The sequence below is a fragment of the Lithobates pipiens genome, unplaced genomic scaffold, assembly GCF_037356315.1.
Source record: "Lithobates pipiens isolate NorthernLeopardFrog02 unplaced genomic scaffold, aLitPip1_a1.2 Scaffold_22, whole genome shotgun sequence".
NCBI classification, from domain to species: domain Eukaryota; kingdom Metazoa; phylum Chordata; class Amphibia; order Anura; family Ranidae; genus Lithobates; species Lithobates pipiens.
In genome coordinates, this window is record NW_027507784.1 from 181,789,986 (window position 1) to 181,805,054 (window position 15,069).

Here is a 15,069-nt window from a genome sequence, read left to right on the forward strand (position 1 = left end):
AAAGGAATTGCAAGTGCGTGAAGAGAAAAAAAAAAAAAAAACCTTACAAAACCCAGATATTAAATGGTCCCCTTACCTCCAAAAAAGGGGGAAAAAACATCTACACAGGAAGGGGTTAATCCTCCTCACAAAATATTTCATTCATCAACACCGCAGGCGATGCCGGTCTGCCTCCATATATGGCCAGAGAGGCCCGCAGAGAGGGTTGTGATTGCTACAAATGTCTCTGAAAGATATACACAAGAATACCTGAACAAACAATTGCACAAACCTACTTTCCAGGGCACAAAAACATAAGGATACAGGCAGGTGAGGGACCCACTCAGGCCTACATTAAGGGGACCGCACCTACCCACCTTATAAGTTAATTGAACAGAGTTGTTGTAAAGCAGGGAGCTCGGGATAAGAGAAAACAATCTTCAGAAGGATAATATCCACAGGATCTAATAAAGAGAGAAGTGACAAGCAAACATGTAACCTCAGGGTTATTATACTGCTATGACCCAATGAAAAAACATAAAGTAAAAAACTGGAAAAAAACGCACAAAAGCGCATCATGGACTTCAGAGTGCAAAAGTCTCTAATCTCTTAACGGTTCTAGGCTACAGATGCTTAGCTTCACCAATTAGCCCGCAATTGGGACAGGAAACGGAGGGAGAGGAGGAAAGGGAGCAGAGGGTTAACACCCTCGCTCCCAAACACAGCAAACCCACAATGTCCAAGCAGAGCCAGATCCTATCCACCTTGCAGTTTGTTATATCTAAAATAGAAACGATCATACAGAGTACAGCCCATAAGGACACACAGCAAAGTATGCTCAGCAAATACTTAAGCACATGACCATAAAACTGCCCTTTTACCTGTCAAAGGTACACACAACAAACTTCCCGAGCTTCCAAACACTCCCAGTCTGTCCCATGGCAGGCCAGGTTTAAATAGCCCTCTCCATGGCGCACAAAACATGACATGTGACGTCATGGCGCCAAGTGGACGCAATGAACGGACGTCCCGGGTCACCAGGCTGCCGCCGGAACCGGAAATGAGCGTCATTTCCGGTGCGCCTACCCTGTCAACAGGAAGAGAGAGAGACTTACCCTGCTGACACCTCCTGGACATAGATGGTAATGGTCCAGAAGTCTCCGGAGGGAGGTGTCCCTTAAAGGGACATCCACAACGGGTCCTGAGAAGGCACATATGCCCCAAATGTAGGAGCACATACCCCCACATAAAACAGGACCCTTGGGCATCCATAAGGGCCTCCAGTGGCCAAAAAAAGGGGGGGGGCAACCCAGGGCAGGGTCCGCGGTGGAAGATCAAATCATAAATATATATATATTTTTTTTTTTTTAAAGTCAAATCATATTTTCTATATTATTAAAATATTTATTCTATCCATTCACGCATCTGCAAAACAATGAACAAAGCCCCCAAAAAAATATATAATTTGATGCCTAACAGCAAGGAGTGCCCATGGCACCAGGGCCAGATCCCATAGGCAAAGTGCCACGGGCACTCTACAAGCAACAGACAACATAAACTCAATTACAGTAATAATTTTAGTTTACAGTGCCTTGAAAAAGTATTCACACCCCTTGAAATGTTCCACATTTTGTCATGTTACAACCAAAAACTTAAATGTATTGTATTGGGATTTTATGTGATAGACCAACACAAAGTGGCACATAATTAAGCGGAAGGAAAATGATAAATTATTTAAAAACATTTTTACAAACAAATATCTGAAAATTATGGTGTGCATTTGTATTCAGCCCCCTAAGTCAATACTTTGTAGGACCACCGTTCACTGCAATTACAGCTGCAGGACTTTCTGGGTATGTCTCTACCAGCTTTGCACATCTAGAGTGACATTTTTGCCCATTTTTCCTTGCAAAATGGCTTAAGCTCTGTCAGATTGGATTGAGACCGTCTGGACAGCGATTTTGAGGAAACTGCCATTTTTAAGCCACAGATTCTCAATTGGATTTAGTTCTGGGCTTTAACTGCGCCTGTAAGAGAAATGCTGTGACTCCTCAGGCGCACACACATGCACAAGCGAATGCAGATTCCCATGTACAAAGGAATGTGCGCACTTACGGGAGCACGTTTACAGTCCCTATATTGAGCCCAACAGCCTATTTTAAAGGGTGCTTTGATTCCTGCTCAATGCTGACTAGTCTTCAGCTGTTTCCTTGTGCCCTGCTCAAACCCTACTTGATATCCGTTGCTGACCTGGCTTTCCACTGACCTGACCTTACCTTGGATTCTGTTTATACTATTGATTATTGGTTCCTGATTTTGGCTTACTCCTGACCTTGCTCCTGTCTGATGTCCTGGTCCCCTGCTGCCCACTCTCTGCTGACTACGAATATCCTATTGACCACGCTTTTGTTTCCTGTTTGGCTCCATGCTACCTCTGAGTGCCTGTGCTGGCTGCCCCTCATCCCAGCTTCATTGGACACAGTGTGCTCTCAAGTCTTTTGCAGACTCTAATGCCGCGTACACACGATCAAACAATCGGGTGGAAAAGTCCGGCAAACTCAAGTCCGCTGGACAATCCCCCCGAGTGTAGCCTCCGGCGTACTTTTTTGACCCAAAAGTACGGCGGACTTAGAAAGAAGTTTTGCACTCCAATCTTCACGACGACGGTGGCGACAGAAGACCGGGCCACCGCCTGTAAAAGAGCTATAAGAAGGCGCGGTGGCCCGGCAGAAGAACCGAAGAGGGGGACAAGGCCCCCGAAGTCGGAAGAAGAGGGCGGCGGCGAGGAAGAAAGCCAGGCTCCTCCGCTAGTAAAAGAGCTAGAAGAAGATAGTGGAGGAGTCCGGCGAGCAGACCCCCGAAGACGGAAGACTCCCGGAGCTGTACAATAAACTTTGGTTTTCGGTGTTTCCTCCGACAGGAAGATACTGCTTGGAACCAAGGGCCAGTTACAGCTGGGGAGGCTGAGGCTGGTGATTTCTGGAAGGAGAGACAGAGGTCTCAAGCACTGCAGCAGGGCTGGGGAGCCTGTTCGCTGCACAGTGCGATTCCGCACCCTGTCCTCTCTTGGGGAAGTTGCAGGCTAGGGCGTTTGCCTTATCGGTACCTTGGGGAAAGGTAAAAGTGGATAGTGCGGCATTCCCCTCGCTATATTTTGCGGTAAGCATGGAGCTTAAGCTGGGCCGAATTTTCTTTTTTGTCGTTTCAGAAATCTACTGAAAAGTCTAAGCCCCCACACAATGCCAAAAGGAAGTGTCCTTCATGTAGGAGTACTTTGGGAGATTCCTGGGTCAAAGATTTGTGTAGGGATTGCATAGAGGGTTTAGTTAAAGGACATTCTATAGAACAAAGTTCTGACTTGGCAGCATCTGTTGAGCTTTCCAGACCTTTTCAGTCCTTTTAAAGCATTGTTCGCAAGTTTTCAACCCCCAGCCTATCCTCTGCCAGCGCAGCAAGATGTCGAACCTGGTCCGTCACAAGGTCCCTCTATCAGTGGAGGGTTACCTGAGGTTACTAGAGAGGCATTAGAGGATGATCCTAACATTGCATCCTCAGACTCCTCAAGGGAGGCAGATGGAGAGAAAATGGATGGTGAATCCACCAGAACCTCCCGATATAATCTCTCCTTAAAGGAAGTGAAAGAGCTCTTGGGAGCCACTCACACCACTCTAGGTATCCAAGCTGAGAAAAAAATCACTCCATGATCGAATGTAGGAAGGTCTTGGAGAACAGAGGAGAAGGGTTTTTCCAGTACATGAGGTCCTGGTTGAGGCCATCAAGAAAGAATGGCGAGATCCAGAGAGGAATCCCTTTTTTTTTTTTTATTTTTATTTTTTTCTCCAGGGCACTAAAACGCAGATTCCCCTTTTCAGAGGATGAAGCGGCTGTCTGGAATAAGTCACCAGTGCTGGATGCAGCTTTTTCTCAAGTGTCCAGAAAGACGTACTTGGCCTTTGAAGATATGGGGGTATTAGTAGACCCCATTGACAAGAGGATGGATTCTATTTTCAAGAAAACTTGGGATTCCTTCTTGGGGAATCTTAAGCCTGCCATGGCAGTCACAGTGGTGGCGCGTAACATGGACCATTGGCTAACACACATAAAAGCTCATATTGAGGCTGGTACCGCAAAGGAGACAATTCTCTCCTCCTTCCCCATATTTTTAAAAGGGGTCACTTATATTGCGGATGCCTCAGCAGAGTCGGTCCACATGTCTGCTAGATCCTCCGCCCTGGCCAATTCAGCTCTATAGTTAAAAACCTGGCAAGGAGACAATGGGTCAAAGGTTAAGCTTTGCGGAGTTTCTTTCACAGGGGACTTGCTGTTCTGTCCAGACTTGGAGGCTGTTCTTGATCGGACAACTGATAAAAATGTCTTTCCCTTAAAGAAAAAACTGGGGGAACAGTTTAAAAATAGACTCGTCCGCAAAAGAAGTTTCGTTTTCCGAGGACGGAGTCTCAGAAAAAAGTCTGGTCCAACAAGGGCAGGTGGCATGGGGGAGCAATTTTTTGCCCTCCTGAACAGACCCAACAGTCCCAATGACAAGTTAACCCAAATCGGAGGAAGACTGGGGGGCCTTCCTCCCACAATGGGAGTTAGTCCCCTCCAGTCAGTATATCCTAGGTATTGTGAGTAGAGGATACAGACTGGGATTCTCAAGCGCCCCCCCCCCCCCCCCCTCCCACAGGCTTCTAGTTACAAACCTGGCAAAGTGTGTAGAAAAGGCGGCGGCACTACTTTTCTCTCTCCCCCAGGGGAGATAGGCAGAGGGTTCTATTCCCACGTTTTTGTGGCTCGGAAACCCTTGGGGAAATTCAGGCTCATCCTGAACCTGAAGCCTTTCAATCGATCAATCATTTACAGAAGATTTCACATAGGTTCAATCTTCTCAATGAAGACACTGCTTCCTCTGGATTGCTACGTGGCGTCCATAGATCTAAGGGAGGCCTATCTGCACATTCCGATTTGCTGAGAACAGTCAGAGATTTCTCAGACTGGCAGTAAAGTCCGGAGAGGAAATGATACATCTACAGTTTCAGGTCCCCCCCCCCCCCCCGAATATTCACCAAAATCATGGTGGAGACTCTGGCAATGTTTTCAGTGTTGAACAATTATTTAGTCACAGGGTGATCTGTTTCAAAATATTGTATGCATTTGCCATCACTTATCATCTGGTGACATGCACTATATAATAATTTGTGTTTTAATTGATTTTGATACAAGTTATTTTTTCATTTTTTATTTATTTCTGTATGCACAAGTTAGGGTTTGTACAGTGAAGTATCATTTAGTAATTCATGTTCCCCTTGGAGTTTGCCAAAAAAGCACCTGAAGGACTCTCAGACCATGAGAAACAAAATTCTCTGGTCTGGTGAAACAAAGATTGACCTCTTTGGCCTGAATGGCAAGCATTATGTCTAGAGGAAACCGGGTATCACTCATGACCTGGCCAATATCCTCCCTACAGTGAAGCATGGTGGTGACGGCATCATGCTGTGGGGATGTTTTTCAGTGGCAGGAACTGGGAGACTAGTCAGGATCGAGGAAAAGATGAATGCAGCAATGTACAGAGACATCCTTGATGAAAACCTGCTGCAGCGTGCTCTGGACCTCTGACTGGGGTGATGGTTCATCTTCCAACAGGACAACAACCCTAAACACACAGCCAAGATAACAAAGGAGTGTCTATGGGACAACTCGGTAATTTTCCTTGAGTGGCCCAGCCAGAGCCAGATTAAACCTCTCTGGAGAGATTGGAAAATGTCTTTGCACGGACGCTCCCAATCCAAACCTGATGGAGCTTGAGAGGTCTGATGAAGAAGGTGTGGCCGTGCCTTCGAAGCATGGTCTAAATGGCCAGACAGCATGTGGGCAGCTCCCCAGTTTGACAGCCCTGGACTACTCCCACCCAGAGACACACAGCCGACATCTCCATGAGGCTTACTGGGGCTCCAGCTGCGGTTAACACATGGCGCTCGTGGATCCATCAAAACAGACTTCCTGGTGGTCGTCCAGTGACACTGCATGTCGAAGCTTCCACCCGCTCTAGCACTCTGCAAGTGCTGCAACATTTTTCACGCAAGTTTTTAGTGGTGATTTATACCTATATAAAGAAAAAATTCCTAAGCTGTTTAAAGGATTGGCTTGGTGCTTCTCTCTCCTCCTTGTGAATACTTGTGTACATGTGATTATTTTTTTTTTTCCATTCTTTTATTTTTAATAAGTAATTAGTAATTTAATAAATTTGCATTTTTCTCGTTATTATGAGGATCATATCACGGAGCAGCAGAACGGGGAAGTACCTATGTAAACAAGGAATTTCCCCGTTCTGCCTTGTGACCTGACAGAGATCACTGCTCCCTGTCATCGAGTTGTAGCCCATCCCCACCACAGTTGGAATCACTCCCTAGTACACACTTAACCCCTTCATTGCCCCCTAGTGGTAAACCCCTTCCCTGCCAGTATCATTCCATAGTAATCAGTGCATTTTTATAGCACTGATCGCTGTATAAATGACTGGTCCCAAAATAGTGTCAAAAGGCTGACATAATGTCGCAGTCACGATCAAGATCATCGTCGTTGCTAATAAAAAATTATGAAAATGCCATTAAACAATTGATATTTTGTAGACGCTATAACTTCTGCACAAACCAATCAATACGCTTATTGCGATTTTACCAAAAATATTTAGAAGAATACATATTGGCCTAAACTGAGGTAAAAAAAAATTTTTATATATATTTTTGGGGGATATTTATTATCGCAAAAAGTAAGAAATAATTTTTTATGTTCTTTTCAAAATTGCCGCTATTTTTTTGTTTATAGCGCAAAAAATAAAAGCCACAGAGGTGATCAAATACCACCATAAAAAATTCTATATTAGTGGTAAAAAGGATGTCAATTTTGTTTAGGTGCAACATCGCACAACTGCGCAATTGTTAGTTAAAGCGATGCAGTTCTGAATCGCAAAAAAAAGTGCTCTGTCAGGAAGGGGGTAAAATCTTCCGGGGCTGCAGTGGTTAAACGGACTTCATCTGCAGATCGAAGTTCATCCCTTTTTGGGGAAAGTAAGATGCAAATAGAAACAATGTTTCTTTTTATCTTTCCAATTGCCGGGACTTCAGTTTACACTTCAGTTGTCAACAGGAGAACCCAACTGACACCTAAATGAGTCATCAGTTGTTAAGGAAGCGGTGACTCTGCTCCTTAACAACCAAAAACAGCCGGCTTGTTTTTTGTTTTGTTTTTTTACATTTCAGCTGTTAGTGGGGCACTCCCACTGTCAGCTGAAAGAACTGAGCCTGAAAGTATCGGTTTCAAGTATCGGAGTTTTTGCACATGTACCGATACTCGTGAAAATGCTTGGTATCGGTACCGATATCAGTGCAACCTTGGTACAGGAGATTGTGTACTCGGTCACATATTGGTTAATTGAAAAGTTTTGAATGTAAGCTATTTTATTTAAGAAAAAATTTACCAATTGTTATACGTAGTAGGGGGTGTTGCTCATAGTTTATGTATCCATGTCTTTACAGATTTTTATGCCATGGTGAATAATTACTGGATTCTGAATGCCAAGGAACTTCAAAATGTAACCGTACTTTCTGTTGCGGGGGGATTTCGGGACTTCCAAGTTCGTTCTGGATTGACGTTTTTACCAGCTTCCAACCTCTACACCAGTGCCTTATCTTTAGTGGTACTGTATTTATTTTCTTTTCTTTCTTAGCTGAAAAATTCAGTATCTCGTAAAGTTAGTACACCCCTCCACATTTTTGTAACTGTTTTATTATCTTTTCATGTAACAACACTGAAGAAATTGCACTTGGCTACAATGTAAAGTAGTGAGTGTATAGCTTGTATAAACAGTGTAAATTTTGCTGTCCCCTCAAAATGACTTAACACACAGCCAATAATGTCTAAAACGTTGGCAACAAAAGTGTGTACACCCCTAAGTGAAAATGTCCAAATTGGGCCCAAAGTGTCAATATTTTGTGTGACTACCATTATTTTCCAGCACTGCTTTAACCCTCTTGGGCATGGAGTTCACAATAGCTTTACAGGTTGCCACTGGAGTCCTCTTCCACTCCATGACGACATCACAGAGCTGGTGCATGTTAGGGACCATACGCTCCTCCAACGTCTGAGGATGCCCCACAGATGCTCAATAGGGTTTAGGTATGGAGACATGCCTGGCCAGTCCATCGCTTTTACCCTCAGCTTCTTTAGCAAGGCAGTGGTCATCTTGGAGGTGTGTTTAGGGTCATTATCTTGGAATACTGCCCTGCGGCCCAGTCTCCAAAGGGAGGGGGATCATGCTCTGCTTCAGTATGTCACAGTACATGTTGGCATTCATGGTTCCCTCAATGAACTGTAGCTCCCCAGTGCCGGCAGCACTCATGGAGCCCCAGACCATTATACTCCCACCACCATGCTTGACTGTAGGCAAGATGCACTTGTCTTCGTACTCCTCACCTGGTTGCCACCACACACACTTGACACAATCTGAACCAAATACGTTTATCTTGGTATCATCAGACCACAGGACATGGTTCCATTAATACATGTCCTTAGTCTGCTTGTCTTCAGAAAACTGTGGGCTTTTTTGTGCATCATCTTTAGAAGAGGCTTCTTTCTGGGACAACAGTCATGCAGACCAATTTGATGCAGCGTGCGGCATATGGTCTGAGCACTGACAGGCTGAATGGACCAAAGTAATATGTATGCTGGTCAATACATCGTTGCTAATCCCCAGTCCTCCCTTGCCAGATATTGGAAACCAATTACAGCTCCGAATTTAAGACCTTTCTGGGCCTATCCCTCGACATGGGCATAGTTAAAATTAGTATGTTGCGGTCCTATTGGTCCACTGACCCAATTTACAATACGCCTCTGTTCTCTGCCTCCATGACCAGGGCACGATTCAAGCAGATCTTGCATTTCAACAACAATAAACTTTGTCGTCCTCTTGGAGACCCTGGATACGATCGGCTCTACAAAATTCAGCACCTCATTAACCACTTCAATCAACGCTTTGCAGACTTGTTTACTCCCCATCAAGTTGTCTGCATTGATGAGTGCCTGATTACGTTTTCTGGCCGCTTATCTTTCAAACAGTATCTTCCCAGCAAGCGTGCCAGATACAGAGTCGAGATGTATAAGCTCTGTGAAAGGGCCACAGGCTATACATGTCGTTTTATGGTTTACGAGGGAAAAGATAGTCACGTAGAGCCGACAAACTGCCCAAATTACATAGGGAGCACTGGCAAGATTGTGTGGGACTTGGTGTCACCCTTATTCGGAAAGGGGTACCATTTGTATGTGGACAATTATTACACGAGCATGTGGCACTGTGCGACCTAATCGCCGGGGCTTACCCCAGAGGCTTGTAGATTTCTGTCTTAGGCTGGGGGAGAGAGCCTTCTTCAAGTTTAATAATTTTCTCGCTGTGAAGTAGAGGGATAATAACAATGTTTTTGTTCTTTCCTCCCTTCATGCAGACACGAAAGTCCAAATTCCTACGGCGACTGGTGTTGTAAAAAAAACCCTCTGTCAACGAATATAACCAAAATATGGGAGGGGTGGACCTCAATGACCAGTTGTTAGCGCCGTACCTAGTTGCCCGTAAGGCCAGACTCTGGTATAAAAAAAGTGCTAATTTATTTCAATTGGCTTTGTTGAATGCTCATGTGCTATACAGAGCTTCAGGACGGACTGGATCCTTCCTTAAATTCCAGGAACAGATCGTCAGAGCCCTTTTGTTTCCAGATGGTGCTCCACCTCACCTTCCTAATCCAAATGCTGTAAGCTGTCTGCATAAGAGGCATTTTTCATATGTCATCCTGAGTACCCCTACCCAACGAACCCCCCAAAAAAAATGTCGTGTCTGCAGCAAGCGTGGATATAGGCGTGACACCCGCTATTATTGTCCCTCCTGTCCTGACAATCCTAGTCTTTGCATTGGTGAATGTTTTGAACGCTACCATGTGCTAGTTGAGTATTAGCATAGGATACAGCACTGCACAGACTGGGACACACTTTCACAGGGTCTTCCAAGATGCCATCGCATTTTGAGAGACCCGAACCTGGAACCGTTACAAACCCACAAAAATAATAAAATATTCTCTCGCTCTCTATTCTCTCTATTGTTCTGCTCTTTTTTACTGTGATCTATTGTACAGTGTTTTATTATGTTTTATCATGTTTGCTTTTCAGATATGCAATTTTTTTTATACTTTACTGTTTACTGTGTTTTTTTTTTTCAGGTATGCCATTCAGCTGCAGTGCAGATTTATTTATCTTGACAGCAACATCGTTTGCTCCCACGATACATAAAGCCATGACTCCAGCGCTGTTGGAGGTGATTTCACCACCACAGTTAAAAACAAAATGGTACATGCATGCCCATCATTAGAAGTGGGTGGATGAAGGGAGGTATTCTAATGGTGGGCATACCCACCGATCAATCTCAATCAAAAATTACAATATATGCCCAATATATGCCCAACAAGGACCAGCAACGTACTGTTATGTTGCTGGACTTAGGTTATACTAGTATGATGCCTGCGGGTTTAGGTATCATCTTGAGGAACCTGGGAATGCAGCCGGTGGTTCCGCTGGCTGACCATAGAGTCGGTCAGAAATGGCTCCAATTATCTCTGGCCCATTTTTTTTCAAAAAAGAGTACCTGTCACTTAGAGCTGCACAATTAATCGTCAATCGTTATTGTAATCTTAAAGTGTTTCACAATTCTTTCTATGCAAAGAATTCTCTCGAAAGGAAGAGAAAATATGGGCAGTCTGCCAAGAATCTTCTTTATCAGTAGAACTTAAGTATAAACATTGTAACAATTTGTCTATCCTTTTCACTTCACAATTATGTATCACTTTGTGTTGGTCTATCACAGGGATCCTCAAACTACGGCCCTCCAGCTGTTGCAAAACTACACATCCCATGAGGCATTGTGCAGCTCTGACATTCACAGACATGACTAGGCATGATGGGAATTGTAGTTCCTGAACAACTGGAGGGCCGTAGTTTGAAGACCCATGGTCTATCACATAAAATCCCAATAAAATACATTTACATTTTTGGTTGTAACATCACAAAATGTGGAAATGTTCATGTTCCCTTAAAGGAACAGGAGCACGCTGGACACCCAGCAAGAGCACAATGGCAGCGAAGGTTCCCAGCGTGTCCCCGGACCATATATACGAACAGTAACAAAATCTGGCCACTGCCCACACCCATAACTGTTCGTATATATGGCCCGGGGACATGCCGGGCACTTTCGCTGCCATTGTGCTCTTGCTGGTTGGCCAGCGTGCTCCTGTTCCTTTAAGGGGGCTTGGGAAGCTTCCAGGCTCACCTGTCCCACATCTATCCATTCCATGCATGTGCTTCCACTATGGAGACACTTATAAATTTGTAGTTTTTCACATGCATTTGCAAATGTGTACTAACTAAACCCCTGCTTTTAACAGAGAGTTAGACAGGTTAATTTGGTTGATCAGCAGACTGGTTGGTGAGTTGAGCTATGGAATTGTTTTTGTCTTGCATGTATATGCCCTCCATGTGCTCCTTACCAAGGATTAGCTCAGGCGTGTTCGCATACGCCACGTGCAGATCCCGCCAGGAAGTTGGCGCAGTGCTGCGCTAATTACAGGCAGTTAGACATTGCCCCGATGTGCGGCTGCAGAGATCGGGCAATGTCTCACTACTTGTGATTAGCGCAGCGCTGCACCGACTTCCTGGCCCGGCTCTGCACGTGGAGTATGCGATCACCCCTGAGCTCATCCTTACTCCTTACTGTGAAGGCCTGTTATGGGTGTGGGCAGTGGCCAGTTTTTTTATAACAATAATAGCATACCTGGACAACCTGCTCTTAATAGACCGGTCGGTAATCCACTTGGTCAACACAGTCAGCTACCTGGAATACCTAAGTTGGGTCATCAACCTAGAGAAATCTTTCAGGTTGGGGAGCAGTCCTGGAAGAAGCTTTTGTCCAAGGGAAATGGTCCAGAACCGAAAGGACCTTGCCCAACAGCATTCTAGAAATTCGGGTGACGCATATAGCCCTAAGGGCCTGGACATCCAGGTTGCATAATTTTCTTGTCAGTATTCAATCTGACAATGCCACAGTAGTGGCTTATATCAGTCACCAAGGGGGCACCAGAAGTCAGGCAACCCAGGGAGAGGTATCCTATCCTGGGTAGAAAAAAATGTGCTGTACGTTTCGGCAATCTTCATTCCAGGGGTAGAGAACTGTCAGACAGACTATTTAAGTCGCCACCAGTTGTTCCCGGGGGAATGGTCCCTTCATGCCAACATCTTCCTGGCTATATGGCAAAAATGGGGGATCCCGGAAGTAGATCTGTAGATCTCAAGCGAGAAAGGAAGTTGGTAGGGGCCCCATAGACCCTACCACCACATCCAGACCTGCAATTACAGGGACCAGTGTTCCATCCTACATTACAAATGCTAAATTTAACAGTTTGGCTATTGAAACCCACATTCTAAGGAATTGTGGGCTTTCCGGCTCAGTGATACCTACCTTGATTAATGCAAGGAAGCCAGCTTCCAGAACCATTTATTCTAGAGTCTGGAAGGCATATGTTTCTTGGTGTGAATCCAAGGGTTGGTATCCTAGGAAGTATGTCATAGGTAGAAATCTTGCCTTTCTGCAAATGGGGCTGGAAATTAAACTGGCCTTGAGTACTATCAAGGGCCAGGTCTCGGCCTTATCAGTATTGTTTCAGCATCCGCTTGCTTCCCATTCTTTGATCCAAAGATTTATGCAGGGGGTAACTCAGCTTAATCCACCAGTTAGGGCACCCCTGAACCCTTGGGACTTGAATTTTAGTTCTGTCGGCATTACAGAAACAGCCTTTTGAGCCGATTCAACATATTCCTTTGGTCCTTTTGACAAGGAAGCTAGTTTTTCTGGTAGCCATTTCTTCTGCAAGAAGGGTATCAGAGTTGGCGGCTTTCTTTTAAAGAGCCATATTTTAATCGTTCACAAGGATAGAGTGCTATTGGGTCCTCATCCTAGATTTCTGCCTAATATGGTTTCAGGTTTTCACCTAAACCAAGATATTGTTTAATCTTCATTTTTTACAGAACCCTGTTCTAAGGAAGAAGGGTCACTGCACTCTTTGGATTTAGTGAGAGCAGTCAAGATCTATTTGAAGGCGACTGCTCAGGTTCGAAAAATAGATGTTTTGTTTGTGTTGCCTGAAGGTCCTAGGAAAGGACAGGCAACATCGAAATCCACTATTGCCAAATGGATTTGACAGGTAATTATTCAGGCTTTATGGCTTGAAGAAGGTTCCACCTTGTCAGGTCAGAGTGCACTCCACCGGGGCTGTTGGTGCTTTGTAGGCAGTGTATCACCAATCCTCCTTGGTTCAAATCTGCAAGGCCCCAACCTGGTCTTCAGTCCATACATTCACTAGATTCTATCAGGTGGATGTAAGAAGGCATGAGGATAACACCTTTTGGGCACAGTGTGCTAAAGGCAGCAGTATAGGTCCTCAGGTCTGATTGCACCCTCAAAACCCCAAACCCCTTTGTTTGTGCCCCCTCCCCTCAGGTGGCACTGCTCTGTGTCCTGTGATGTACGATAAAGAAAATAGGATTTTTATAACAACTTACCTGTAAAATCCTTTTCTTGGAGTACATCACAGGACACAGAGATCCCTACCCTCTTTCTGGTTACACATGTTTTGCCTGGCTACAAAACTGAGGTACTCCCGGTAACGGGAGGGGTTATATGGGGAATTGAATTTCCTGTTTAGGGTGTGCCAGTGTCCACCACCTGAAGGTGCCATATAACCCATACAGTTATTACTGTGGCTCTGTGTCCCATGATGAACTCCAAAAAAGGATTTTGCAGGTAATCCTATTTTTCAGAGAGTTCTTTGCCATGAGGTGCCATGTTGAACTTCCAGTGACCAGTAAGAGTGGGAGTAAAGGTGTAAAAAAAATACTGCGCTGTGAAAAGATGTGTTCTACCCAGCTGCCAACACTACTGAAGACTACACAGTAACATACAAAAATTAAAACAAAAAAGTGTGGCGCTTAGGTGGCAACAAACCACATGAACCAGTAAGGCACTAATTCAAGCAAAGAAAATTACATACACTTCAAAAAAAAGAAATTATGTGTAAATTCCGTTGTATATTAAGAGATCTTACTCCCAGGTGGAAGAGTGCATGAACCTCATGCACACAAAAGGTTAAGGTAAATAAAATTAATTTAACATATACAGTCCATCAAGTGAACGTCTAACAGTCCTTGAAATGTGTAATATCAATCACAATTCCAAACTTGAGGTGACGTGAAAAAAGGTGAAATTCAACTTCTGATGTGTAGAATACCACCACCACCGTGATAAAGAAGGGGAGAGGAGGCTTACCAAATGACGTGGACTCAGAGGAAGGCTTACACCTCTCGAGTCATATGGGCCTGTAGGTTAGCAAACCAGATAATCATACATCTAGTATGTAATCTCCCGCAAGTCTTCAGGTCATGAAATCATCCGTAGCGATCCTCCTATAGTGCTCATCCCACGAAAATAGGAGGCTCAGGTATCAAAGACCATGGAAGTAGAAAACTAGCATAGCGTGATACCGTTTTAACATCCAATTTATTAAAAAATAATAATAAAATTACACTCACATTTGGTTCACTCGTAATAACATAGTCAGAAAGTAGCGATGTCTGTAAGGGGGTCCACCCAACAGACCCCCTTACAGACATCGCTACTTTCTGACTATGTTATTACGATTGAACCAAATGTGAGTGTAATTTTGTTATTATTTTTTAATAAATTGGATGTTAAAACGGTATCACGCTATGCTAGTTTTCTACTTCCATGGTCTTTGATACCTGAGCCCCCTATTTTCGTGGGATGAGCACTATAGGAGGATCGCTACGGATGATTTCATGACCTGAAGACTTGCGGGAGATTACATACTAGATGTATGATTATCTGGTTTGCTAACCTACAGGCCCATATGACTCGAGAGGTGTAAGCCTTCCTCTGAGTCCACGTCATTTGGTAAGCCTCCTCTCCCCTTCTTTATCACGGTG

General features: G+C 44.4%; 1 protein-coding gene across 2 annotated transcripts in view; it reads left to right on the forward strand.

Moving 5' to 3' along the window:
• The window catches only part of PGAP1 (post-GPI attachment to proteins inositol deacylase 1), a 484,659-nt gene that overhangs the window by 100,730 nt on the left and 368,860 nt on the right, over window positions 1–15,069 (forward strand). For both annotated transcript variants that reach the window (XM_077448710.1, XM_077448711.1), the window contains exon 5: window positions 7,515–7,675. In XM_077448710.1, coding sequence (XP_077304836.1) covers window positions 7,515–7,675 — 161 coding nt within the window. The remainder of the gene's footprint in view (window positions 1–7,514; window positions 7,676–15,069) is intronic.